The sequence below is a fragment of the Camponotus vicinus genome, unplaced genomic scaffold, assembly GCF_025532165.1.
Source record: "Camponotus vicinus isolate PSW18456_S1 unplaced genomic scaffold, iyCamVici1.0 SCAF_3, whole genome shotgun sequence".
NCBI lineage: Eukaryota > Metazoa > Arthropoda > Insecta > Hymenoptera > Formicidae > Camponotus > Camponotus vicinus.
This window is the reverse complement of record NW_028141967.1, coordinates 1,186,239-1,213,998: the sequence shown is the minus strand read 5'-3', so window position 1 is coordinate 1,213,998 and position 27,760 is coordinate 1,186,239. Positions and strand designations below refer to the sequence as shown.

Sequence of the window (27,760 nt, the reverse complement as noted above, 5' to 3'; positions counted from 1 at the left end):
GCTGTAAAAATATTATTAAAAGAAATCACCAGATTTATAAATTCGTAGTAAAAAGATTTTTTTTTTTAAATCCATTTGCAAATTATTTACAAAATTCATAAATTGTGAAAATTAATTATAAGCTAAATTTAATATGCAATTCACTATCGTAACTCTTAGCTAACATAATGTGTGTATAAAAAGAGAAAATGTGTAAAGCAACCCCCGAACGGAAAAGGGGGAAGAGTATCGAGTTCGCATAAGACGACAAGACAGGTGAGAATAAAAGAGCCGGACGAATCGACTTGGTCGCGCGTCGAAGAGGTTTCCTCGTTCACGTGCGCTTCCGGTTTCGATTACCGCTGCTTCTCTCGATCGTTATTAAGTTACCGGTAACGCTATACAAAGATAGAGAGAAAGGGAGAGAGAGAGAAAGAGATATTCGATAAAAGAAGAGAATAATTATGCGAGACGATCGAAAAGGGGATCCTGTCCTTCGTTTAATTCGATCAACCCCTAGAACAATTCAGAGAACGACTTAAATATAATTTGTCATTAAATATTAACGACTATATTTTTCCTTATTTTTCCGTATTTGACTCTTTAAAATGTGCTGTAATAATTATTTATTTGAAATATTTATCAAAAAATATTTATTAATTAAAGAATACTTTTCAATTAAAAAAATATTTATTGGTAAACATTTATTTATTAATGAAAATAACTTGGTGACGATTGAAATTCTTGTTTTTTATTTTAAAAAATTACGCTTTTAAAATTAAACGAAATCTCGTGTGCGCGATTGAAAAGCTTGCTTGAGCTCGGCTACGGGAAACAAAACGAGATAAACGATTAAAAGGAGGAAATCGTTCCTTGATTCGGGAGAACGATTTATCGCCACGGTGTCGTCGTATGTTAGCGATTCACGATTTCGGCATCACGTACCGCGCGACGAGACGCGACGAGACGAGACGAAACGAGACGAGACGAGACGAGACGAGACGAGACACGTCGTCGTCGTCGTTGTCGTTTTCAATGCATATTAATCATGCGCGCTTCGGCTTGTCCGGGGCGTCGCGCGATCACGGCCATTCATCAAATTGAGGGATCTCGAAATCTGCTACGCAGCAAACTGAAAACCAGCGCTCGTGACATTACACCGCCATGCCGGAAAAACTTGCCTGCCAGCGCGACGGCGTTTCCGGTCGATGCACTAGCGAAAAGCGCCCGCACTTGTGATAATTAGCGTCCCGCAGTCACGAATCTTACGACAGGAGGACATTTCATTGCCGAGCAACAACCCATAATCGAATATAATTATAGTGTATTCTTCTTATTAATGAAAAAATAATTTCTTTACACAATCGGGAGCAAATTTGAGTTTTAAATAATAATACAATCATTTAATACTAGCATTTTTAATAAATAATATTTGTCTTACTTAATTAGCATAGATATTTGCAATATTCTTTTTGTCTATTTTCACAAATAATCTTTTAGCAATTCTTCTAGCAGAAGAAAGAAAGAGAAAAATGTGTAAAAAGTTTCCAGATATTATAAAACGAAATACATAAGATTATGGAAAGAATGATTAAAATTATATTTTTAAAAGATTTTAATTTATTAAAATGTTAAATCATCAATTATTTGTGAAAATGGACAAAAAGAATGTTGCAAATATTTATGCCAATTAAGCAAAACGAATTATTTATTAAAAATGCTAGTATTAAATGAATGTATTTATTATTTAAAATTAGTATTAATAGTAACAAGAAAAAATTAATAGCATTGTATAACATTACTCGTTAAATAATTTGCAACTTTCATAATGGCGTGTGTTGCGAATTCTCGAAGCGGGAACTCGGTGAATGAAAATAACTGAAAATTAATAACGGAAAACCTTGAATAAAGGAAGCTAACGTAAAAAATACAGACTTGGAAAAAATATTGCTTCCTACTTTTATCCTTTCGGAAAAAAAGGTCGAACGTTACCGGGACGCCGAAAATTTCCCGCGTAATCTTCCACATGCGGATTACTCGTCGCAAGTCGATCTATCCTGATCGCGATCCCTCTCTCTCTCTCTCTCTCTCTCTCTCTCCCTCCCTCCCTCCCCTCGCTCTTTATCTCTCCTTCTCTCTCAAAATAAACGACGGAAAAATAATCGCCGTGCGATTTTCGAGCACACGAGTTTTCGGATTAGCGGGCGCCGATGAAGAGAAGGCGAACAGCGCGTCACGCGGAAGACCTCCCACCGCTTTTTTCAACCCTCCTCTCTTGTCGCCTCCGCGGATATAAAATATACGCGGATGGTGGATGTGGATATTCCGAGCGAGGTGTAGGTGCGCGTGTGTATACGGAAGGATCGTATTCGTGTGTGCACACGTGTATTTACGACTGGATTGCGTGCATGTGTGACGCGAACCACCCCTGCGACCAGAAACGGCAAGGTATTGTGTTTATATGCATATATATCGGGGAAGAGGAGAAGGAGAGAGAGGGAGGGGGGGTAAGCCTCCTGACTCTCTCTCTTGTACTCTAACTCGGCGGCGTTTTCCGATATTCCAGCCGAAACTCTCGACCGAAAAGCCTTCGGATTCACCGTCCTCTCTCTCTCTTTCTCTCGCTCTCGCTCGGATCGTCATCCCCTTTCTCGCCGCGACGACTCTCGTATGCAACGTCAAACCGTCATATTCGGACAAAATCGAACGTATCCCGCCTAAACGTCTCCGCCATGCAGCCTCCGTCTCCCGTTCCCCGATCTCCGTCGACGCGTTCGAAATATTTATTATTTATAAGCCAGAGTCCGGCCCCAAGTTGCAGCGGATATATGGATCATAATTCTTTCTCGTACTTTGATGATGCATTTTTTTTATAACATGATAGACGATTAAATTAGATATTTGGACGACAAAGAGGCCAAGATGTCTCAGAGTCAAACAATGACCGCAAATTTTTTGCAATAAATGTCAAATTGATTTTTTCTTGGAAAGGATATATGCGATAAAACTCATAGGTTGTTACTCCTTAATTAAGTTATAATTTCGGGTAGAAGAAAGAAATCGCTCGAAAGTAAAGATTGTGTCATCTATTTTCCAATTTCATGATTGAAATGATCGAAAGATATTCCGTAGTCTATTCATTCCAAGATTACTCCGTAATTTTCGATTCCTTCCCGTTGAAACAATCGCCTTTTCTCGCGCGATCCCTTTTCCAAAGATCGTTCTTCGTTTATCCATTTACGTCATTATTCCGACTCGGCAGTCGGAAAGAAACGTAATCGGCCGAGGAGACACCCCCGTGCAATATTTACTTTTATTAATAGCACACGCCGCCTCGATCTACCCGACGGTCCTCATGAAAGTTAAATTAAATTTTGCGATGGTAATGAAATCAGGGGGCACAATAGAGCGGCCGGACCGGATGCGACAATCCGATCGGCGGATCAATCGGCAACGATCGACGGGAAGCGATCCAAGAATTCTAGTGAAAGAGACCAAAGGCGAAGAGCCAAAAGGGGTCGGACGACCAAAAAGAGGGAGAGAGAGAGGGAGGCGGTGGAAAAAAATCCGAACGCGGCCCGTTCCCGTCGACTGACGCAACCGGCACTCGCAAAGGATCTCCCTCTCCTCTCTCTCTCTTTCTCTCTCTCTCTCTCTCTCTCTCTCTTCGCCCGTTGCAGGATTGAAATACAGTAATATGTTATTGGTAAGCTCTTCCTTTTACATCGGCGAGCGCCAATAAATGCTGCAGACAGGTTAACGAACCGGCCGCAGAAGACAGGAAAATATGGTGCGAGAGAGCGCCTCTCGCGAGCGGAGGGAAAGGGGGTTGAAAAAGAAAGACAAGCGGATGTACGCGCGCGGAAAAAAGACAGAGGCAGGAGGAAGAGAAAGAGGTGGAAGAGGAGGAGGCTCAGGATGGCAGAGAGATACCCGTGGTTCGTGCCAGAGATTCCACAGAGGGAGAGAGAGAGAAAGAAAGGAAGAAAGAGAGAGAGAGAAAGACAGAAGACCATCACCGCCCATCGTCACGATAGAAGTGGCATCGCTAAACTGTCGACTTCGAGCTTTTAATTCGCGATCAAAGGACCGTAACGATCCGTCGGTGCCCTCTCGGCACTGGCCACTCTTTCCGACGTCAAAATTACTTTTAAATTCCTCCCTCCCTCGCTCGCGCCGCTCGACGTCCCAACCCCTTTGGATGCACCGGGGCCTCGTCTCTCCTCTCCCTTCGCTTTTCTCTATCCGCGACCGACCGACCACTTTGCCGCTTTATAGAGTATGCGATGCGGATGCGAGCCATAAAACGAATTCGGGCGTCGCTTAAGGAAAAAAGAGGATAACGCCGAACAGGTGGTTCCGTCAAAGGTAATCGACTCTTTCTCTCTCTTCTTCTCTCGCTGCGTCCGATCGGATTCGATAATAGCGCGAGAGAGAATTCCTGTCAGCCCAGGGATGGAAAGAGATAGGATACAGATAGGAAAAGGATGTAATAATAACGTTTCGCTTTTCCCGCGACTCTCTTTCTCGTTGCGAGGAAAGACTTGGACGATGATCTCTATATTGCCACGGTTTCGATACTTGAGTATTTTCCAAACTTTTCCAGCTTCTAAATTCTAGGGAAAATTATACAAATTCAAATTTTACATGGCAATTTTTTTTCCTGGAAAATCCCAATCTTTCGAGGATCCTTGAAATTCGCAAAATACATTCAGCTCTCTTATATACAGTTCTTGTACAATTCTTGGAACCTGGAATCTTTTCGAATGAAGAATCAATTAGAAGGTAATTTCTTGTGAAAAGAATTTTTCTTAAATTTCCTCTACGCGTTAAAGAAAAAAAAACTTCCCTAAATTTCTTGAAAGAAATCGACGAATTAAAGGAACACAAGTAAAAGTTTCCTTTAAACTACATCTAACTTTTATGCATTTAAAATCAGTCACATGAATAACCATTTTTTTTATCTAAATCAATCATGGAAGGTATTATAGAAAATTTTCAAAGAGTTTATCTTAATAATCAAAACGTATTTTTAATAATTTTTTACGATATTCATATTTCTTTCGACCAGAAGGATAAATGTCGCTTGCGAAAAACCTACAATACGATCAATTAAAATACGAACGCATACATTAAACGATTCGGTATCTTTTCACCCTTCTGGAATGACATTTCTTCGCTGAGATATTTTTGCCGAAATGCTGAAATGGCAAAATGACGACTGTAATCATACAAGATCGAATCGCGAGTGATGGACGCGAAGCTTGATTTTTTTATTCCTTTCCCGAACGGAAATAATCGGGTCGCGCGAGCAAAGAAAGGACTCTGAAAAATAGTCTCAACTTTTTATTCCATCTTTTCCTCTCATTTCTTCTCCTCCCGTTCACCCTCGGATTTTCGTAAGATGACAAGAATGACGGACACTCGGTTTGTTTGCGTCGCGGGCGACTCGACGACGTGCGTTTTATTACGCAGACAAGAATCGGTCGCGATTCAATAAATAGTCGGCAGCGACGGATTTTAATTAACAATTCGACTAAGGGACATTAATTTTGCAGTTAATTAAAACGCCGTCGGTTCTATTGAATGCGGCATCAAAGATGCACAACTTGAAACTTGAAAAGGTTCCGTTATCACGTTACATTCGTCACGACAACGTTCCTCGACGCACATGTCACACATGCTGGCAAACAAAAGTAGGATTACGAATGTAATCAAATATTCCTATCGTGACGTGTTTATAATAAAATATTCAAAAATATATCTCATGATCGATAACTCAAGTATCATCAAATTCGAATTCAATTATTCGAAAGTCAATTAACGAGGATATAATGTGTAAGCATAATTAAATGTAATTATGTAATTAAATATTTAAATTTCTTCCCTATTGCGTGACTCTCAATAGAATAATGGAATTTCTTCGTAAAAGCAAATATTAGACATACATATATGTTTCTAAAATTTTTTTATTACATATAAACTATATTTGCAAAAAATAGCATTAAATGTATATAAAAAATGAGACAGCTTTTTCTTTAATATTTTTTAAATTGAATACTATAATATAATTTTTTTTTGTAATAAAAGAGATTAAGACACGATATATCGATTTGACTCGCGTTTCGATAATGCCTCGGGCGACTAATCGGGCATGGAGCGAGTTCCAAAAAGCTTCCCGATCGCTCGAATCCCCGCCTCCACATTCCTACCATCTTTTTTTAATCGTTCGTCTCGCAGTAGAAAAAAAAAGAGAGAAACGACGACGAATACAGGCGAGCGGAAAATATATCGGCTGCAAGTGCATCCTCCCGCGCGTCCTGTGTCGATGGACGCGCGCGCAGGACGAGGACGAGAACGACGACGAGGACGAGCACGAATCGTCGGCCCCCGACAGAGATATTCAGCTCTTTTTATTCCCGTTTACGTCCGTTTACGTCCCCCGATCGCTTTTCGCGTGGACTAAATACGGGCATGCATCGACAACGCCCCGGTATATGTGTGCGGACGTCACATGTATACTCACACATACATACACACACACGCATATGCGCTCCCCGCACATATCCTGTCGCAGAAAAGCGTATAACGATTTTCTTTTCAGGAAACTAGAAAGGCCGGGCTCCTCGAGTGTCCGACGAAAAAAATTTCACTTCAACAATCATATCCGAGATAATAATTAAGTATTCGTTAATAATTGTGTAAAGTGCTAATTTGTAAAAGTTTCAAACTAGAAACCCCGTGGATCTTCGAAGACCGACCGGAAAAACGCGCTTGAGTCCCCGGATCCTCGAATCTCTCTCGTTTTTTGAGATTCTCGAGAATTCTTGGATTTTCAAGTATTCAAATTTTTTTGTCAATCATCAAGTTCTTGGAATCTCAAATCCGCGGATCCCTCCTCGGGATCCTCGGATCGTCGGATACCAGGTTCTCGAGCCTCGGAACTCTTCTTAGACCGGCGCGGATCGTCGGATCCCGAGATAGAGAGCCAAAAGGATGCGGCCATCAAGATCAAGAGCTTGACCGATCGAACCGAACAGATCAGATCAGATTAGAGAGGACTCTTGAATTCTCTCTGCTTTCGCGAATGGCGGCCGCTCGATTCGGCTCATTGATTTCGTTTCGAATTTAGAGTGGACTTCTACTGTAGTTTGGTACCTGAGGCAAGAGAGCGACGGGGGCCACTTGATTTTATGTTTCTCGCTCTCCGATCAACGCGACCTGTCCCTCTTTATCTCAATGGCGAGCAGATTTAACGCTCCCCTATCATCAATCCTTGTGATTTCTCTTTCGCCACCATTTTCCTCGTCACTTTGCTTTCCTCGCGGAGGAAAGAGAAACGGAAAAAGATACAAATACGGAAAGCGACGTCGAGAAATACCGCGGTTTAAGGAGTTACAGCCGCGGTGTGGTCGGACGAAAAGAAAGGAGTTGCGGCCGCCTTATGGTCAGACGTGAAATCAGGAGTTGCAGTCGTATTCGATCAGACATAGGATCGCAAATATAATTTATTATGAAATTTATCTGCAATTTAGACAAGTAAAATATAAATTTATATTAATTAATCAATCAAATCGTACATAATTGTAATTTTTCTAAATTGAATAAAAAATTATTCGCTTTTTTTCGCGATGTGAATTTGCATAATCATTATCGATCATGATTATCGAGCCCGGTGTCTACCGTCGCTTTCCCTATCGGGTGGCGGAAGAGAACGCGAATGAAAAAAAAAATGACGAGAGAAGGTACGTGTCTCGATCTAAGAGACAGAGATAAAATGAGAGATAGAGATGGAGCAAAATAGAAAGAGAGCGAAGGAGAGTGCAAAACAGAGAAGAGAAAGCGGCGACGGGAGAAATGACGACTAGAAAGAAAGGAAGGAGAGAAATAGAGAGAGAGAGAAAGAGAGTGCAAGTGAGAGAATCACCGTCGGACAATTAAGGGGATTCTACAAATCGATCCCGATGGAAGAATCTTACTCTGTGACTTTTCGACGATACAACTATAACGGATAATTAAATGAAATGTTTATAATGTTTCTATCGTGCTATTTTTCGATAACTTTTTTCCGTCAGTAAACATTCTTATAAAAACATTTAATTTAACTATTAATTTTCAATTTAATGGCATCACAAAAGAAGGTTCTTTTATTAAGGCGCGCCACTTAATTATCCGACAGTGCTTCTTCGTGAATCCAGTCGAATTAACTTTAACAAAGGCGACAAGAGAGAATGAGAGAGAGAGAGAGAGACAGAGAGAAAGAGAGAGAGAGAGATGGAACGAAATATCGCGGATTGGGAGAACGGAAGAGAGAGAGAGAAGGGAATGAAAGAAAAAAAAGAGAGAAAGAGAAAAGTCGTCCTTCCCGTTTCTCGTCATCTCGTCGAAGGCCGTCGTCCCTGACCCTACCAAAGTGTGTTTTGCATTGCAGACTACCAGATGCGCAATGTTAACGTGAGATCGGTCAACTCTAAACGAAGGAAAACACCCTCCTCTTCCTGCTTGTGAGTCTCTCAGTTTCGGTGTTTCGTAAAATAATTCCACCTATGATAACTACACATGTTTCTGAAACCAGATTATACTATAACATTGTTGTAATGGTTCGAGACATACATTGACCCCTCTCCCCTTATGATCTTTGTCTTTATCTATTACACATATTACACATACACGTACACACGCGGGCGGAAACGCGCGTGAGTAGAAAAGAGTTTTGTTTAGAACCTTTTGATCCTCGAAATTCTCTCATTTTCGAATCTCGATATTCAATTTTTTTTATTATTTATTATCTCTCTTGAAAAATCTTTCCTCTATCTAAACAATTAGACAAAAATATAATTTCTGAGAACCAAAACTTTTTGTTTTATTGAGAGTCGATTCTGTCGCAGCGCGATAGCGGTGTCGGGGAAAATAAAATTTGTTGACAAACGCGTTACATTTGCTTGGAACAAAGAAAATTGATTCTCGATAAAACACACAATTCCGTATAATTGAATATTACTTTTTAAAAGCAAAGAAAGATCAATACCGTCTTTATTTTTTGAGAAATCTAAACTTTTCTCTATTCACGCTATGACACTTTGCCGATGACATTTAACACGACTTGCCTTTGCGTTTTTGGTTCAGTCAATTCGTTCCCCGTTGATTCGCCCTGCCCCCATCCTAAATATCACCCAGCTGAGCCCTTTCGTCAATTGCTTTCGATTGACTGACTTGGTGGATGAAACGATCGATCAACTTCATATGCATATGTACAGATATTAATTATTATATCTACATTTTATAGGCGCAGCTTCTTCTTCTTCTTTCTACCCTTTCAATTTCTATTTATTTTCCTTTCTTTCTCTCGTATTTATGTTTGTCTTTGACTTTTATGCAGCCGCCGCTCGAGCGAGGCGAGAATTGGAGGGACAAGAAAATTAAAATTGGAAACGAATAAATATTTTCGAGGGAAGAAACTTTGTCTTTTCGAAGAATTCTCGATTAAAAAGCCAGAGCGAGAAAAATGGCGCCATGTCGCGACGCCGACGCAGACGTACGCTGCGTCGTTGTCGTCCACGCGATTTTTCCTCGCGTGCATGCGCGATCGATTATGCCATCAAAAGAATCGAAGTCGCTGGGAGAGTCGCGCTCGATGTCGGAAGTCGTGCCCGGAAGTCGACGGGTGTCCCGCGACCGCAGGCCTCGGTCGCGAGACATCTCCTTCGGCACGTCTTCTGCGACGCGAATTTCTCCCCGCGAATTTCGTCCCCCTTATCGTTTCTTTTCTCTCGCGAGAAGAAGCAACAATGACGTGGAAGAGCCTTTAACATTCCAACTTTTCCATCTCGCGTTCTAAACGTCTCCCTTTCGGTAATAATTCCGGAAGGAGAGAAGGGAAAGGAGAGAAACGCTGCGGGAAAAATTAGAATCTAAGGATATTCCACTATTTTTCGGTCATTGTTGCGTTGACAAAATTATCGTTGCACGAGATTTTCCTTTGTCAAAATTACTCGAATCGAGAATATCGAGAATGCATCGAAATAGACGGACAGATGCAAGGTGCAAGCTCGCGCGGGAGGATTAAAGATTAATAATAGAAATAACATGCGGCACAAACGGAACACGGACACGGAACGAGCGAGCGATGGCGGGCTGCATTTATATATTATGACTGAGTTCTGTTTGTTGATTTAGCTGTGCGACCAGCATCGACAGCTCTCGAAAAGGCAAGCAAATCTCACAGAAGGGTGGGAGAGACATACATAAATACATACATACATACATACAAATGAATAATATCCATGCACGCTCGCTGTACCTGTATGAACCGTAAATATACATATATATACATATGTATGCATATATATGTATATACATATGTGTGTATATATATATACATATATATACACGTAATATATTATGGCCTTTATACATCCATATATATTCGCCTACATATATTATATATATATATATCGTATCTTGCTGCTGCTTCTTTAAACGTAAGCCTTAGATTAAAAGAAATACAGACACGTTGCATACAATTAACATGTACACCATCCTTACCACAACGACACAACAAACGATTCAGTCGTATGTATATGTGACTGACTATTACAAAGAAATTCTAAAAACAAGAAATACTAGACAAATGACACGTACGGAGGCATTTTATTGAGAAGCCGCTCGGGAAAAGTCGCTGTTGTTGGACTGATAGAAAAGGTTGAAAAAGAAAAGAAAACGGGGGAAAAGGGAAAGGCCGAGGAGTGAAAAAAGAAGAGGGAGAATAACAGAAATCGTATTCTAAATTGAATCGACAAGGAGTTGTTAGCTCCTCAACTGGTTTAAACATTTCTCGCATTGTCAATTTGATATTTTCATAAATTAACGGAATAATTAAACAAAGCTATGATTAGAATAATCATAAACATGATTAAAAAAAACTGTAAGACGGATTATTCATTAATCTGGATCACTTGCAGTTTTCTATTATAAAGAAAAATAAATAAAGAATATTAAATAAATAATAAAATAAATAAAGAATATTAAAATTAATCGCGTTATTAAAGAGAAAGATCCAGTTGAGCGGTTAAATTTATGCCCACGAGACTCAGCGTTCGCGATTCTTGCGGGTAACCTCGTCACTACCAAGCAGCCACACTCTAAATTCGAAACTAAATATGCGAATCGGAAGAGAGATTACGAGAAAAAGTGTGAGAGAGAAAGAGAGAAAGAATGAGAGAGAGCGTAAGAGAGAAAGGAGAGATTACACGCAGCAAATCACTCGACGATCGGATTGATCCGACTTTGACGTGGACACGATCGCTCGTGTCACAGGGGCGTGAAATGTCCACCTGTCATTGGCAGGGCTGTTTCTTGGTCACTTTGCGCGGCCGATCTTCGATTAATGTTTTTGCAGAGTTTTCCTCGACCGAAAATTAAGTTGGCTCTTCACGGAGCGAGCTTATCGAAATAATCCTGCAAATGACACCGGAAGTAGATGGTATTGACTATCGATGATGTCTCAATGAGATTAAATATGTATCATTCTTTTTCGGATAATCTATATTTACTTGTCCGTCTGTGAGTTATTAATTATTACATTGCTTTACTATTGATTCAAATTTGAAAAACAAACAAGTTTGCGAATGCATATCGAAAACTTTGTCGCATTGATTCACACAAGCAGAATTATAATTTAGAAATTTAAATCTCATTTTGGAATCACATTATAAGTTATAATAAATTATAATTATATTATTCTTAATTATTAATTTTTATCAATTATAAATACTCAAGTTTATAATAAAAAAAATGTAAATTTCTATTTCTCTTTAAAAATTGCAAATAATGACTCGACAGATGTTAATAATAAGCAAAAAAAAAAGATTAACGTAAAACATGAATTAATTTTTTATCATTACACATACATTTATTTTCTACTCAATTAAAATGAGAGCAAAACATGAGTTAGACAATGCCACCTACGTGAAAACTTTATGCTAAAGTTTTCTTTTCGCAAAAACAAATGCTCTTCCATTCTGCAAAGGAACGATTCATTTTCTTCCTTGGCGAACAATCCTCGCGAAAATTGCGCACATGTTTATCGGAAACGGCAAATAATTAAGTTAATGACGTGCCCGCTGAATGATGTAACGCGGCAAATGGTGTATTGAATAATTACCGTGACCTATGAGAAAACCGAATTGATCGTAACGCTCGCTGTTAATTGGTTTCCGCGCTCTATAAATTTTTAACGCCTCGTAACCATAATTGCTGTTTATCGAGTTTATCATTTCTGCATCGCGGAAATTCTGATGTGCATCAAACGTATCTCTACGCATATTATATCTATTCTAAAAATTATAAAGAAATTAATATTTATAATATATCTATATCAATTTATATATTAATTTCTCTATTAATTTTTTTTTAATTAAATTGCAGATATTAAAACAATGTTTTCTTTTCATATAAAATGACAAAGAAAATGGGATATTCTCATTAACATGATGAGAAAATGAAAAGCGCGCTGTATTTTACTCTTATACGATTTTCCTGGCGTATCTCGACGACTTACCAAATGAATTTGTCTATAACGCGGAGCGATTGCATTTTGCTCTTTTTTTTGCAGCATGGAAGACGCGTCAGTTCGCACGATGATGATATACGATTGTCGATGTATTTCAAGCAACCGCTCGTGAGATTACAACAAAACGCGCAACATAACAATCGTGTTGGTTTGCCGATAAGTAGCGCGCTGGTTTCCTGTTTCATTTACAATGAGTTTAATCGTATCCGTTTATTTCGGCCAGCGCTTTCTGACAACGGCCCGAATTAACAGACTGGTGAAACGCGACTCTGTGACATAAACAACACGACACGATGACATAAAATGATTGTATCTTCTTTTTTTGTTCTTCATTTTGTCGCAATTTCAATGCGCGCTGACAAGCGAGATTCGAGTTTCAAGAAAAAAAAGAAAAACCACGATTCACGTAAAGTGAAAACTATAATTTATATCAATCACATAGTGTTTAAGAAGGGAAAATTGCCACCGGAAAATATCGTGAATGCACATATATTATGAGTTTTATGTTAAGAATTCCATCACAAGCACGCGATTATGATTTAGGATTTTTTTCTCTTATTTAATACTGAAAATTGACTTGTAGAATGAAATGCAGGATAATCTCTCCGTGATGAATGACGATGAATGAGATTTGCTATCACGATTCAGATGTGCACGAACTGACTTTTTTTTACCCCCAACAGTCACAATCATATTCTAGGAAGGTTACGATCGATCCCGTCATCCATATGTTCATTCGATCAGAAGTAAGCACGAAGCCACGCTGGGATATACACTTACACGTATACACACACACATATACATGATACATCAAAAGATAGGCATACAAAATTCTAACTTTCGAAAAAAGATTTTATTAATATACTTGCCGCTATTTAAAACACAAAAACCAATCGTGCGCGCAGCAGAAATTATTCAAAGTTGAAAAATTATTCGAAAAGATTTGGCTAAAATTAAAAGGGCAAACTTTCTTCGAATCCATAAACTGCGCGCGCGCGCGCACACATGTACACATACACAGAAAAAGTATTCTATTTGTACAAAACACTTGTTCCGCAATTGAAATACATCGGCAAAGAGAGAATCCCCGAAACACCCCTAGGATCACCTTTTACGATTCGATAAATTTCTAAACGCGTACTGATCGCTTCAATTCTAGGACGCCAAAGTGCATCGGTGTGTGTTTTTTTTTAGGGTTAAAGTTTTAAAAATATACATAATCTTTTCCTGTAGACTGGTTCTCTAATTTTTAATAATGAGATGCTATAATTACATACATTGTGTCATATTGATGTGTCAAAATACGACACATGTTAAAAGTTGGAAAGAATCTGTCTCCTCAATAATGTCAGTAGCATTTATAAGCAAAAGCTGAGAGCAAGAATCGTGAAAGGTGTACGTTTTAGAATTTTATTTGTTTGAGGAAGAGAGAGGGAGAGTGCTTACGGAGTAAAGGAGGAATAAAGAGAGATTGAAAGCAAAAAGAGGGGGGACGAATACGGTCGGTCAGTCGGTCTTTCGGAGGAAAAGAGAGAGATGAGAATTTCTCAATAAAACGCCACCGGGCTCAGTTATATCAGTTATATATATATCTCTATCTATATATCTATATTTATTTATATATGTATATATTATATATTAATAATATATATATATATACATACTGCATGGCTGAATATACATATTATATTACGTAATTCACAGAATGACTCTAACAAAAGTTCTTCCCCTCCGTTCTGCGTCTTCGAGTCTATTTGTCGCGTCTCGAAAATGCACCGAAAAAGTCCAAAACGCATCGCTTGGTTCATTCAAAAAAAAAAAAACATGAGCATAAATAAATTTTTTTATAAAAAGCAGGGTTTTCTAGTCTCGGATAAATTCACAAAACACGGGAGGGGTCGCAGTGCTCGAGTCGCGCGCCACTAGGGTGTCCCTGAATAAAAATAACTCCATCACGAGAGCCGCTGTGACTCGGCAACACACACGAATGACCCGAGGTATCTGAGAGGCAATTTATTTAACGAGTCCGCGAGATATTATTCGAAACACGCACAACAATCCCGTGATATTTCCAACTGTCAATCCTGCTTTGTTTTTCTTTTAACGTATATTAATTCAATCATATAACGATATTAATTCGCGAAACTCGAATTTCAAGGATCTTTAAGTTTCTCGAGAAAGAAGAAAATTTAATCTTATTAATTCATATTAAATTGAAAAATTAATTCATATTAATTTATATTAAATTGAGAGATTCTTTTCATTTTTATCGTGAATCGTAACATACCTTTTTTTCACATCAACAACGCACCCCCATCGTACGATATTTTACAAGATTCTCGAAGGACACCTTCGTGGGCCGCCCGATTCCTCTCGTGCGAATCCGACGACGGCGGTTCGAAAGTTTGTTTGTTACGTGCAACGGCATGGAAACGAGGACGGGAAACGCGAGCGCGCAGTGACGACACGCTTTATACACGTGGAGAGCGCCGGCGCCCTCGTTTCCGGTGCCCTTCTCTGTCTCTCGCGTCTTTGTCCCTAGAAACACGACACGAAGACGTATACACGGGGAAAAGTGATCTTTAGACGAACTGCCGGCTACGCCAAACGTCGACGAGCTTCACCGTCTCGGCGGAGTGTCTGATGACCTTAATAGATTCTAGTCCTGGAAGACTATTTGCCGGAAATACAAATGTTTTATAGTATTAATTTGCACTCAAATATTTTCCAAAGCAATCGCGATGACAGAGTATTCGAGTATTTCTGCGATTAAATTTTTATATTAATAACGTATGAAAAGAAGAAACGGTTTCTGCTGAGAAATTTCTCGCCCTCGACATAAGCCAGGATTAGAAAAGGGATCGACAGGCTAGCGAAGATTTGTCGGCGCGTGGTGTGAAAATGCGATGTCTCGATAGACGCGAGCATCTTGCTGCGTGCAGAACAACCCTCGCCCGATGATCCCCACGATTAGTAACTAGCTGTTACTAAGAGTTACTAACCCTACTTAGCTGTTAAATGGATTGACAAATAGCCTACCCGCCAGGTAGTACCTGCTCGCCCCAGTCCCCCTTTTGCTCAACCCTGAGAACTAGCCCCCCTCCCCCCCAGTAATATATAGTCGAAACCTTTTAACAAGACAGAGCATGGATGTCGAAATGAAGCTAGACACTAAACAATTCGCTGAACAAACTCGGCGCGTATATCATACAGCAATATCTAAAACAGAAAGAAAAATATATAGAAATATGTATTTTGAAATATTTTTAAATCTATACATGTATTTTTTTCAAACCGCCTTAAATCTATATACGTGTTTTTCAAAGATACGGTAGAAATTGTTTATGAGAACAATTTCTATTCTTTTAATATGAATTTAAGACGGTTGAAATTAGCTTTTAAGGTCAACCGAAAATGTGCATAATGCTTAATTATATTTAGGTGCAATGACGGTACTGTTACATGCAAACGCACGTAAGTATTAACAACGCAATTACGTATTCTCGTCGTTTCGCGATATATATACATGTGCGGGTCACGTTTGAGCAAGTTGTGATATTTGGCATTTGAATTAGCGATTAGACTTACGCGTTAATCCGTAATCGGTATGATTGTAAATACATTCGACAGAATTAATCGCTCGATGCGAATGAACGTCCGATATACATATGATGGGATGACTCGATGGAATAATTTAATTTTAATCTTTTACGATATACTCTTGAATGCTGTATCATATACGCGTCAAGTCTCTCACAAACTACATATACCGAGTGAACTACAACAGTAAACACAAAACATGTGCGAAATTCATCATCATGTCGCGAAATTGACCGGTTTCGATATTATAAAGAAATAAGAACCTAGTCCAAATTAGTCGCCGAATCGCTCGTCTCTTAATTTATCGCGATTTCTCTTAGACGGTATATTTGTGTGTATGTATGTGTGTACGTGGCTATTTATTTTCAGACTGCGTAATAATCGTAAAACTGTCCGTTCCATTCTTTCAATGAAATAGCTATATCGAATGAAAAATTATCAAAAATTGCATACAGAAAAATTATCGTTATCGCGAATTCCAATAGTATTTCAATTTCGCGATAATTGCCAGAAATGAAGCGTCTTTTCTAAAATTGTCAATTCCATTCCTTCGAGAAACAACAGAGAGAAATTGAAAAAAAAGATACGAGAGGAAGAGGGAGAAATTGGAGAGAGATACGACGAGGATGGAAGAGAGAAGGCAGAGGAAGGATAAGGACATGAAATGGAACACTAGGAATATCGGCGGTGGGCGCGCGGGGCAATAAGCAATAAAATCGAATCGCCGCCATAAATCTCGACGAAGCGAGAAAATCCGAAAGAAGTCGGCTTCACCGAACTTTGCGTAGAACGCGAGCCTATCCAGCAAAACGACGAGACGTTACGTGGACTCTTATCTCTGCGCGAGGAGGCAAAGAAAATTTTTATTTAAAAAAAAAATTAAATAATGTCACTTTGAAATTATTAACGAAAAATCCGAGATCAATTATAAATTTTCAAATGAGATGCGTCAACCAGACGCACGTAAAAGTGCCTTTTCATTATCATTGAAAAATAAAAAATGGAAAGTAGAGACTGTTGAAAAATTCTAAAATTGTAACAGTTTTTACAAAATTTCGATATTTTTTGTAATATCTAAAACACATCTATTAGATATTCTTTCACAAATTATTAAAGCCTTAATTACTTGATTTATCTTGATGTTAAGCTACTATTATTTTTTTTTTATTTAATGTCTCTTGTCTAAACGTCCCGTATATAATCGAGGAACGGCCAGCGGCAAAAGGGGAGAGTGCGCGTGCGTGTATATCCCTTTATTATATATATCAAGGGCTATTGGGGCCACGTGACGCCAGCAGACGGGGTACCTCGCTCGGGAACGGGATCGCAATCATTCTTGAGTTATTCCAAACAGCAACTCGAGTTCTCCGCTCTCGAGTATGTGGGTGAACGTGTCCACCCGACTTCGAGTGACAAACTCGATTTTGATTGGTGAACGAAGCAATCCGCGGGAGGGAGAGAGGAGATGGTTGGCATGACTACATTATCCCTTAGTATATTAGCCTCTAAGAATTGACGTTTTTCTCCTTGAATCGAGTGATCTTTGAAAATTTGTCAGCAAACTTTATCTCTTAGTAGTCATCTTAATAATTAAAAGTAATAACAGTGAACACTAATATTATATAGAATAAGAATAAGAATTTATAACATTTCAATAATAATTTAAAATAGCATTTTTGATAACCTTATTAGTTTCTGTTTACACGAAAAATTTACAAAATTTATTTAAAAGAAAAATACAAGTATATGAGAAAAAAATCTTTTTTCTCGCTGTAGAAAAACAGGGACACTTGCAGTATGTTTTCTCGTTTGACCTAAATCCGCGATTGGCGTTGCATTCAAAATTATCGAATGCACCGAGAGAGAGAGTTTCTTGAGGATGCATTTTCTAGCGAGGTGCATTTTGTAACCTTTTGACCCACGTGGAGCTCGCTTGTCGTGGCGTTCTGTTCGAGCGAGCACTGTCTCTCTCTCCAGCGCAGGCACAAAGCATCGGGAGCATCCCCGCCGCCACTTCCGCTTTTGTTACGTCCGTATGTAACGCACACACGCGAGGGCGCGATGCACACAGACGGGTGCATCGTCGCCGACTTTGAACCACGTTCGATTAAGCCACATCGGCGCGCGCGCGCGCGCGTGCTCCATCAGATTTTTCACGCGGTCTGATTGGCTGCTGTTGCACGGGGCCGTTCGTCAAAGCGACCGCGTCGTTGACAAACTCACCCGATATATGTCGACCGTCCCCGATCGTGGTACACCCTCGCTTTTATATTGTTTCCTTAATTCTCTAGCTCGCGGCTATTTTTTAATCTCTTACCAAACGACATCGATTTTAATTAAATTTACGCTAAAATCTAACACGATCTCTAATTTAATTTCATGTGTAGTTCTGTGATACATTTTTCAGATTCAATGTCGAATAAAGTCCAAGAAAGAATGCATTATTAAATATCTCGGTAATAATGAGAAGCTTTGCAATAAGGAAAAAGATAAAAAGTTTAAGTCGATTTAAATATTCCCCCGTGTAGGTGTTTTCTTCTGAATAAATTTTTTTATATTATTCTCTGTATAATATTATAAATCAATATATATATATATATATATTAATTATAAAATTTTTACATGGAAAATACAACTGTTTCATTAAATTTTTAATATCTCGAAGTATATCTAATATATACATAACGAGAAAAATATTTTATCGCTACAACTGCAAAATATAAATAATAATAAATACAAAAAAGAAGATTATAATAAACGATACAAATAACATATACATGTATGTATAATATATTGTAGCAATTTTTCAATATAAATATAAAAATATTTTGCACGTCATCTGGTGCATTTTCCAAGCGTGTCAAAGTGTTTCTTTTTCCGTTACTGACGTTTTCTCGAAATGCAAAGTGCAAAAGTAGTCGCTTGAATTATTTTCCGAAAAGTTCGTGTCGCAGCGAACGACACGTTAATGCTTTATCATGCGACAATGTAAATCAGGATGGTTTGACATAGGAATTGTTTGACGCAATCCGAATTTTCACGATACATCGGGAAATCATCGTGTCAGAGTTTCTCGACTATTAAACTTTTCATAAACGGCGAGATGTGTACGCAAGCGTTAAACGCATGCGAGATGACGTTACAAGGAGAGCTAAAAGCGGAGATATTTCAAACTCTTAAATGAGGCTAACGAATATGGATCGCATCTCAAAAATTTCATTTTTGATATCTTGACCGATTAGATGATGCATATTAAAACATTATGGAATTATCGGTTAAACTGTACTTGCTAATAAGGCCAGAAATGAATCGATCGAAATTATGTAAATCTTCGATTAATTATTACACTACTTAAACGGTAATTTAAAATATCGTTGGCACGTCTTTCTGGTTAATTTTCTATCGATTTAAGAATAGCATAGTCGCGATGGAGGCTAATTTATGTTTTCGTATCGCATCTCTCTTGTAAACGGTTCTCAATAATATTCAATAATTTGGTGGAATTGACAACAATCGTTTCCTTTCTCTTTGATTCTAATTTCTTGCCAATTTTCAATCTCAATTTTACTCGCAACTTATACTTATTGTTCACCAAATATGTAATCTTTGATTAAAATATTAATTTTAAAGTTACGTGCAATACAATAACTAATTAAATCAAATAATTTGATCGCATTTATTGGATATATATTTCGTAAATATCTCACAATTTGGTGACAAATTAACTATCTTAATGTTAGGTATAAATTTATGTATTAAAAATAACATTAAAAATATATAAAAGAATTATAAAAATGTATAATTAATTTATCACTAATTATTGAATATAAATAAAAATATATAAATCTAAGAAATATTTCAAATAATTCGAGTTATTATAAAAATAATTTCAAAATAAAAAAGTTTTATAAATTTTTCAAAATAAAGGATGGAAGATTTACTACTTGTTTATAAATTTGAAATTTAAGTCCAACGTAATAATTAATCTCGATACTTTGATATCTCAAATATCACTCGATAGGATACGGTAAAATTATCATTTCGACGTAATAATCGGATAAATAAATCGTCTCGATTACCGGAAAAGGTGCACAAAGTGCCTCACGGCTCCTACAAGTCGATCACCGATGACTCGCGACCTTCTCTTTTTCTTTCTCTCTTTCTCTCTCTTTGTTTTCCGCTCCCAAAGCTCCAAGCAATAATGAACGCGTCAATTTTCCATCTCGTCCCATCCGCTCGCTCTTACCGCTCTTTCCTCCCCCCTTTTCTTTTTTTTTTTACCGAAGCTGTCCCTATTTTTTCGTGCCATTTTTATTTCCAGCCTCGCTCCTTTCACTCGTTATCGGCCCCGCTCGCTAATGGCACACGATTGCCTTTCGCGTTTATCCAGCGTTTCCGTCGCGTCCAGCGGTCTGTGGACCAGCCGCGACCTTTGCCCTCAGCGATCGTGTATGTCGGCGACACGCGCGAGCCCATCCTGACGTTTCATTTCTCGCGACGCGGATCGACATTCGCCCTCTCTCCCCACCCTCTTCCCCGCTATCCGGTACGCCACGTTGCAAAATTAACCCTTCACCAACGATCAGTAAAGGAAGGAAATTTCGCGTTTCTCTTATTTTCTCTACGACGTTTGTTCCCTATCCGTTTTGCTGGATCGCGTTCGAGGGTCCTCGACTACTATTACTACTCTCCCTTTCCACCGGTGAGGTTTCGTTCTTTGTGAAATACTAATGGAAATAATTTACTTATTTAAATAAAAGGAGGAGACACACGCGTGCGCGAAAGTTGCGAAAGAGTTAAATCCTTGAATCAACTCGAGGGGTTTTAAAGATTCAATAAAAGGCTCGGGCGCGAGCAAATGTATCTTAAATATATTACATTTCTCTAGCTCGATATTCCATCGGCATCGAAAAATGGACGCGAGATAGCGAGCGAGACCGTCAATCTCCCTTTTTTTAAATTTACATAATTGAAGAGAGAAGGAGGGGGAGGAGGAGGAGAGAGCGACGCGAAAAGTCGCGATTCATTTTCAATTTCGAACTAATTTTACGGTCAAATTGAAAACGACGCAGTGTCGTTATTATTATAACCGAAAGAGCGCCCCGCTTATCGATCAGCAAGGGCCATTAAACTCGAAACGACAAAATATAGTTATTTCATAGATGAATGGAGGGCTATTGCGTTCGAATAGCTATTAACAATTTGGTGCGGCCTGGTGATCAATTATTATAGTATTCATTTCTGCATATGTATGTGTGTGTGTATGCGAGCGCATATGTATACGTGTGTACGTGGCAGCGACGTAGGTCCGCGAGCGCTTTTTTCAACGTCCGCGCTTAATGACAAGTCAACGATTCTCTTCGTATCGGTTACTTGCAAATTAATAGAAAAGCCGTCAACTTCCTTAATTTGATTATAACACACACCGCGCTCGAGCGGTGAAAAGCATGAATAAAATTGGTCATCATCGCCGATGCCGGGAACTATATTTGCGCGCGTCGTTGAGGATCGCGATCGCGCGGTTGAATAACCCAGATCTACCTTAATTTCGCCAGCTATGTAATAATAATGAACCGCGCGACGGATGAGAGGAGACGCGAGAGCGGATCGTCGGCATTTTTCTCTCGCGCGCACGACTAGCGATAGAATATCCCTCTCTTTTTCGCTCGCCATCGACCATCGAGGGATGAAAATTTGATTCGCGACCGACTAATCAAGTCGCTCACACACCGCCACACACCGATACATCTCATTCAGATCACAAATAAAACGTCATCGAGAAGAAAAAATATATATATAGATACGGTAAACAGTGAAACAACATTATTATTCTATTCCCATGCAGAAAGACAAACACAAGAAATGTACTCACGACCTCGAAGGGACCCTCGCCTCCCGGAATTTTCTCGAATTCCGGAAGGCGCGGATCCTTAAGGATCCACGGATCCTCGTATCCGAGACTCGGAGGCTCGCCAGCCTCCGAGTCCCAGATGAACGAGATCCATCGCATCCCCCCCTCTCGCCCCGTGCGAAAGAGAGAATGCGCATATGTGACACTTGCATCCGACCCCTTGCCCTTTTCGTAACCCCTTAGTGATATGTATGATTTTTACCAAGCCAGCCAGTAGCTAAGAATTTAAGTTTGGGATTCGTGTAATGCTACTCAGTTCCTTTCTATCTTAATGACTTGTGTACATGCTACATTACGTAAACCTATATATTCCTTTAATGTGTATCTGTTTTGAACGCGGAAACGAAGTGAGAGAAGAAATGGCAACGACCTGTCAAAAAAAAAAAGAAAAAAAACAGAGAAAAAAAAATAAAAAGAAAGAGGTCGTGCGACAATCTAGCCATGTTCCTACTGACTAACATCGGTCTTTTTTTTCTGCTTTCAGCTGCACAGATTCCACAACGCGGAAGTAAGTACGATTAAATTACGTTTGAAAAAACAAAAAAAAAAAGAAAAAATCGCAACACTGCTTCTCATCTACACCCCGCATCTCCTTTCACCCATCTTTCTCACCCCTTCTGTAGTTACTTTGCACCATTTTCGCTCCGTAATCGCGATTATCGTCGATCGGACCGTTTTAGGGGCGTAGAAGCGAGGATGCAAAAAAAAAAAAACATTGAGAATGTCAATACGGCATGCCTTTCTGTCTTGCAAATGGACGAAAAAGCGCAGATTTAAAGACTTGATTAAGCGGTCGGCGTAACGCGATTTCAATAATAGCGCGCGCTTCGGTTTCTTTAATTAATCATAATTATTTCCTTAAATTTTGAGGAATAAAAGAGTGGAAAAAGTAATTAACCATCTCCCACATCTAATTACAAAATATTACTTTTTTCAAAACTTTTTATTTCTCAAATCCTAGGATTACAGCTCAAAATTTGAATATTTAATGCTGGATTTTCTTAATATTCGTCTTTGAATTTTTAGACTTGTGTATTCTTAATTTTCAAAATTTAGATTTTTTTACAGTATTAGTTACTTTAAATTCCTTGATTTTAAAAATTTCCAATCTTCACATCATAAAAATATTTTTTAAAATCTATATTTAATAGATGAAAACTACTTTGTTTCTTTAACGAAATATCTAAATTTAAATCTTAAATTTTTTACGAAATTTAATTTCTAGATTGTCGGATACTTTGATTTTAAAACTTACGAATCCAGAATCCATCAATTCTCATCTAATCGCGAATAATCTGCATTTAATTAGAAAGACTACTTTGCCATGTGGAAATATCATTAGGAGGCGACCGAAGCTAGACGCTATTATCAATTTCAGCGCATAATTATCTCTCATCTTCCTTGCTAGAGACTTGAAAACTTTTAATGCGGTCGATTCTAAATATCAGCATGCAGTAATAAATGAGAATGCGCGCGTTTCTCGTATTCACACGGTTCTTGGCACGCGCGTGAAATCAAACGTACACGTATCATTCGCGGATCCTCACATATTGCTCTAATTTCAGCATGCAAGAGGAAAGACGAGATGGCGAACCAGGCAGAACACCAACAGCCCGCCCCCAAGAAACCGCGGCTGGTTTTCACAGACCTTCAGCGCCGTACTCTACAGGCTATTTTTAAAGTGAGTACCCACACAAACACACACAATACGTAACTTCTTACCCTCTTGTGATCGATAGTAATTGCCCTCTTTCCCTCTCGATGTGCACAGGCAAATGAATATTGAGAGAGCCGCTACTGCTGCTTGTTAGCAGCGGCTAACTTTCGCGGTCGAAAGTGCATATTGCACACACACACACACACACGATTTCAAACTCGCATTCGAATCGCGAGGAGATACCTGTCCACCAATCGAGAACATTTTCTTAAAAGATAAATTCTAATATAGCGTTCTGAGTGAATTTTACAGGAAATGTATATAATTGTACATTTATATATCTTATGCTTTTAAAAAAAATAACATATGGGTAAATTTAATGCAATATGCCGTTTGAATTTTCTAACATTAAATTTTAAAATTTGCGAGAATAATAAAGCGGTACTTTAAGCGAATGACAAATCGAAATGCGTGGCTACAAAATCCATTAAAAGATCTAAAATTTTTAACTAAACCATTTTTAGTATTTATTGAGGAAAAAAACAATTTTAAATATATTAAATTTAAGATTGAGCATATTTAAAAAAATATATATATTTCTTGGGAAACAATATATAATTCAAGGATAAACAAAACGACATAGCACGCTCAAAGTTACAATATCCTTTATCAGATCTGTAAAAAGAATTGACAAAAAATTTTTAGATAGGATGAGATAAGATGCATTATAAAAAAATAACTATTTGGATTTTTATCTAGTCGTTTACGTTACCTATTAGCTTTGAAGATAAGTAGAAAAATAAATTACCAGAATAATGATTGCATGTGTACTAATAAGTCTATTAATTTTTTCTTTTTTTAAAGAAGTCGGAGAGACTTTCGAAGAATGTCTCTCGCGAGAGGTGTTTTCACGTGGAGAAAAACACGTTCCCTCAGTGTGCCCTATAGATACCTAAAATTCAGTTGCGCGCGTCAACCGACAGCGCGCACTCCGCGCGACTATCGATCGGTCTTGAATAATTTCGCGGCCGGTTCTTTACTTATGCGCTTCGTATTCCAGGCCGCTGATTGTAACGCCGTTGCCGTCGCCGCATTTCAAGAATGGCCATTGATATTATCCGTTTCCTCATTAACGTCCGTAAAAAAATTAGCACTGCCGAGAAGCACTGCTGTGTTTTCACTGTTTTCTGGGTTTTGTTTTTTTTTTTCGAACGTCGTAATTATATTACTCAATAACGACGTTAGCATGAATAAAATAATATACGAGCATACGAGAAACCTGGATATTTTTATAATGCGGCGAAAGAGAACAGGAATCTCAAAAATGGTGGTAATTGTTGTGATAGTATAGAATAGAATTAAATAGAATCAAATATAATTAATATCGCGAAGAAAGTCGAAAGGATTTCAGGATGTGTAAGATGCAACAACAGATGCAAAAAACTAGATTTTTCTTCTCTCTTTCTTGCTTTATATATTTATTCATACTAAAATATTGTAATTTCTTTTTAAAAATTATATTTAAAAATATACATATTATTTCAGCCCAATGGGTCGAATTTTTCCTACGAGGGTTTCAGAGGAGGTAGTTTACTTATTATTATTTTTTACATGTGTGCGTCGATGTATCGAAATGTCCTTAAATTACCTTACTTAGCGCTCATTGTGCTTTAATAAATGCATCGTTTGGATGCATCGATATCGAAGAATTGAAATAGATAATGCGATATTTTCAATCCGCCAAATGCGAGATCGATCGAATCCGATATGTAATCGGCTACATCGGTTACGTTCGCGGCTATTACAACTATGATTACAATCAGCGCGGACGCATCGCGAAACAATGAAATGTGATAACTCGTTTCCGATGACGATAAATTATCGTATAAATAGCGCGGCACGCGCGCGCTTTTGCGAAATTGCCTTTTCTGCGAAATCAACTTTTCTGCTTTGTCGCAAAACCGATTGCCTTTAGATCGAATAGAGTTTTTTTCGCGATTGGCGGGGGAGGGAGAAGCGGGGGAGAGAGATGCACGAGTATTACACTTAATGATCAATTTTTTCGGCACGCGCGTGCGTTTGTCGTTCATATCAAATGTGATAAATCACGACGAATCGTTCGGATTGGTTGGATTATTGACGCGATATTTCATCGGACAGTAATTCAGAATACGGTTTGCAAAATCTCTCTCTCTCTCTCTGTCTGTCTTTCTTTCTCTCTCTTTCGCGTTGCCCATATTTAGTCCGACGTTCTATTTCGTGAACATTTCGGTTAAAGTCAATTAGCGCGAGCGAAAGAATGGCTTGATGAGATTAATTCAATCAGAAGCAGCGATGCTCCGATCGATCTCATTAAGAAGCCACCGATAAATGGCACACTAAAACTTGCCATTAAATGCGCTCGATTGAAATAAGCGAGTATAAATCCACTAAATCAAATATGCAATAATTTGTAAATCAAGTTTAACTCTAAAAATCAGCCAACCGTGTCGTGTGGTTCATAAATCTAGAAATATAATCCTTTTAAGTAAAAATCCAGAGTTTAAGAATTTCAAAATGTATTTTGAATAAATCGGCGAAGGCGCGCGAGAGAAATAAATGCATAACTCTTGACATAATTTGACGATAATGGCGTCAAATGCGAATCTCGAATGGCTGCGAACTATGCCAAGCAGCTGAGGAACCACGCGGGGCGCGACAATCTCGAGCCGATGACGAGAGGATCTTCGCAGGAGCTCCCAAGAGTGATGAGCGACGATTAGTTGTAGCCGCGACCGAAATTTCGAGTTTAGAATAGAGAGGCGAATAGTCGGTGTATTTTTAATCCTCGCAATCGGGTCTGCTTTAACGAGATTCAACGTTTTACTCGCGTTTTATTGCGATCGTGCTTCGCGTGTGATCGCGAGGAGAAATAAAAACAAAATCTCTCTCTTCGAGCTCCTGGACGGACGCCAAATAGTTTGCGAATTGACCTTAGCCCACTTTACTCGTACGTCCCGAATCGCGCGCAATCTTTCCCGCGCGATTATCGAATCATTCCTCGATTGCACGCTTCCCGGAAAATTAATCCTCGCGAAAGAGATAGAAGAGGGTACCTTTGGCTTGAAGAATTCAAAGGAAAGAGGTTTGAAAAAAACAATACTACTAGGTAAGGTGATTTAAAGATACATAAATCAAACATTTAAAATCGCATAAGACTCGTGAAAGTAAACTGCTCTTCTCTTATTACATTTAAGGTCTGGATACATTCGTAAAGAAAATTTGAATCTTTCATGTAATGCGAAAATAATACGATGTTCTTTTGAAGATTCCTTGAAATGAAATAAAAATATCATCGTACAAATAAACTATTCAAATGAAATTTTCGTAAATAAAGTTCAGTTTTCCGCAAACTCGTATATTTTTTTTAAAACCACATTTAACATTCTCCATTATATTACATCAAATTTTTTTAATTATCATCAGAATAGAAACGCGATAGTCATCACTTTTAAAATTCCAGTTTTCATAATGTTGCTAAAGCAATAAAAATATCGCGACCTTTTACCCGTGTTGAAATTTCCCTAAACTTTATCGACTAGATTATATATAAAAATTTATATAAAAATATATTCTAATAATAATAGTAAGTTATAGAGAATATTCTCTATATATTAAAATAATATTAGTTTTCAAAGATACCGAGAGTAATTACAAATTGCGTGAATAAAGAAGAATGAAAAAAGAATTTCTCCATTAAATAAATTGTATCTCGAAATGGCACGAACTGTGCTCACGAAGGCAATATCCTTTAATAGGTAAAGAAGGCGCATTTCAAGCACACATATCCGGAGAATAAAATTTCTCCCCTCGAAAAGAGGGAAATGTCCCTTTTTACGCACGTCCCTCTTTACGCAACGCGTAAGCGTTTTTTCCTGCGAGCGATTGCTATTAATTGCTTTAATTGTAGAGATAATTAATACGCGCGCTTTATAATAAAAACACTCGAAGGGGGCGATTTGAGTATAATGGGCTGCGCAGATTCTGGAGAGATGAGACTTTT

The 27,760-nt window shown here is 38.4% G+C and overlaps 1 protein-coding gene across 5 annotated transcripts in view; it reads left to right on the top strand.

The window, feature by feature from the left end:
- LOC145968165 (one cut domain family member 2) overlaps window positions 1-27,760 on the top strand; it is a 75,981-nt gene that overhangs the window by 38,466 nt on the left and 9,755 nt on the right. For 2 of the 5 annotated variants that reach the window (XM_083093463.1, XM_083093462.1), the window contains 3 exons: window positions 8,411-8,483; window positions 22,546-22,569; window positions 23,627-23,742. In XM_083093463.1, the coding sequence (XP_082949589.1) occupies window positions 8,411-8,483; window positions 22,546-22,569; window positions 23,627-23,741 (212 nt within the window). In that variant the 3' untranslated portion in view covers window position 23,742. The remainder of the gene's footprint in view (window positions 1-8,410; window positions 8,484-22,545; window positions 22,570-23,626; window positions 23,743-27,760) is intronic. The other 3 variants (XM_083093461.1, XM_083093459.1, XM_083093460.1) reach the window with 2 other exon arrangements.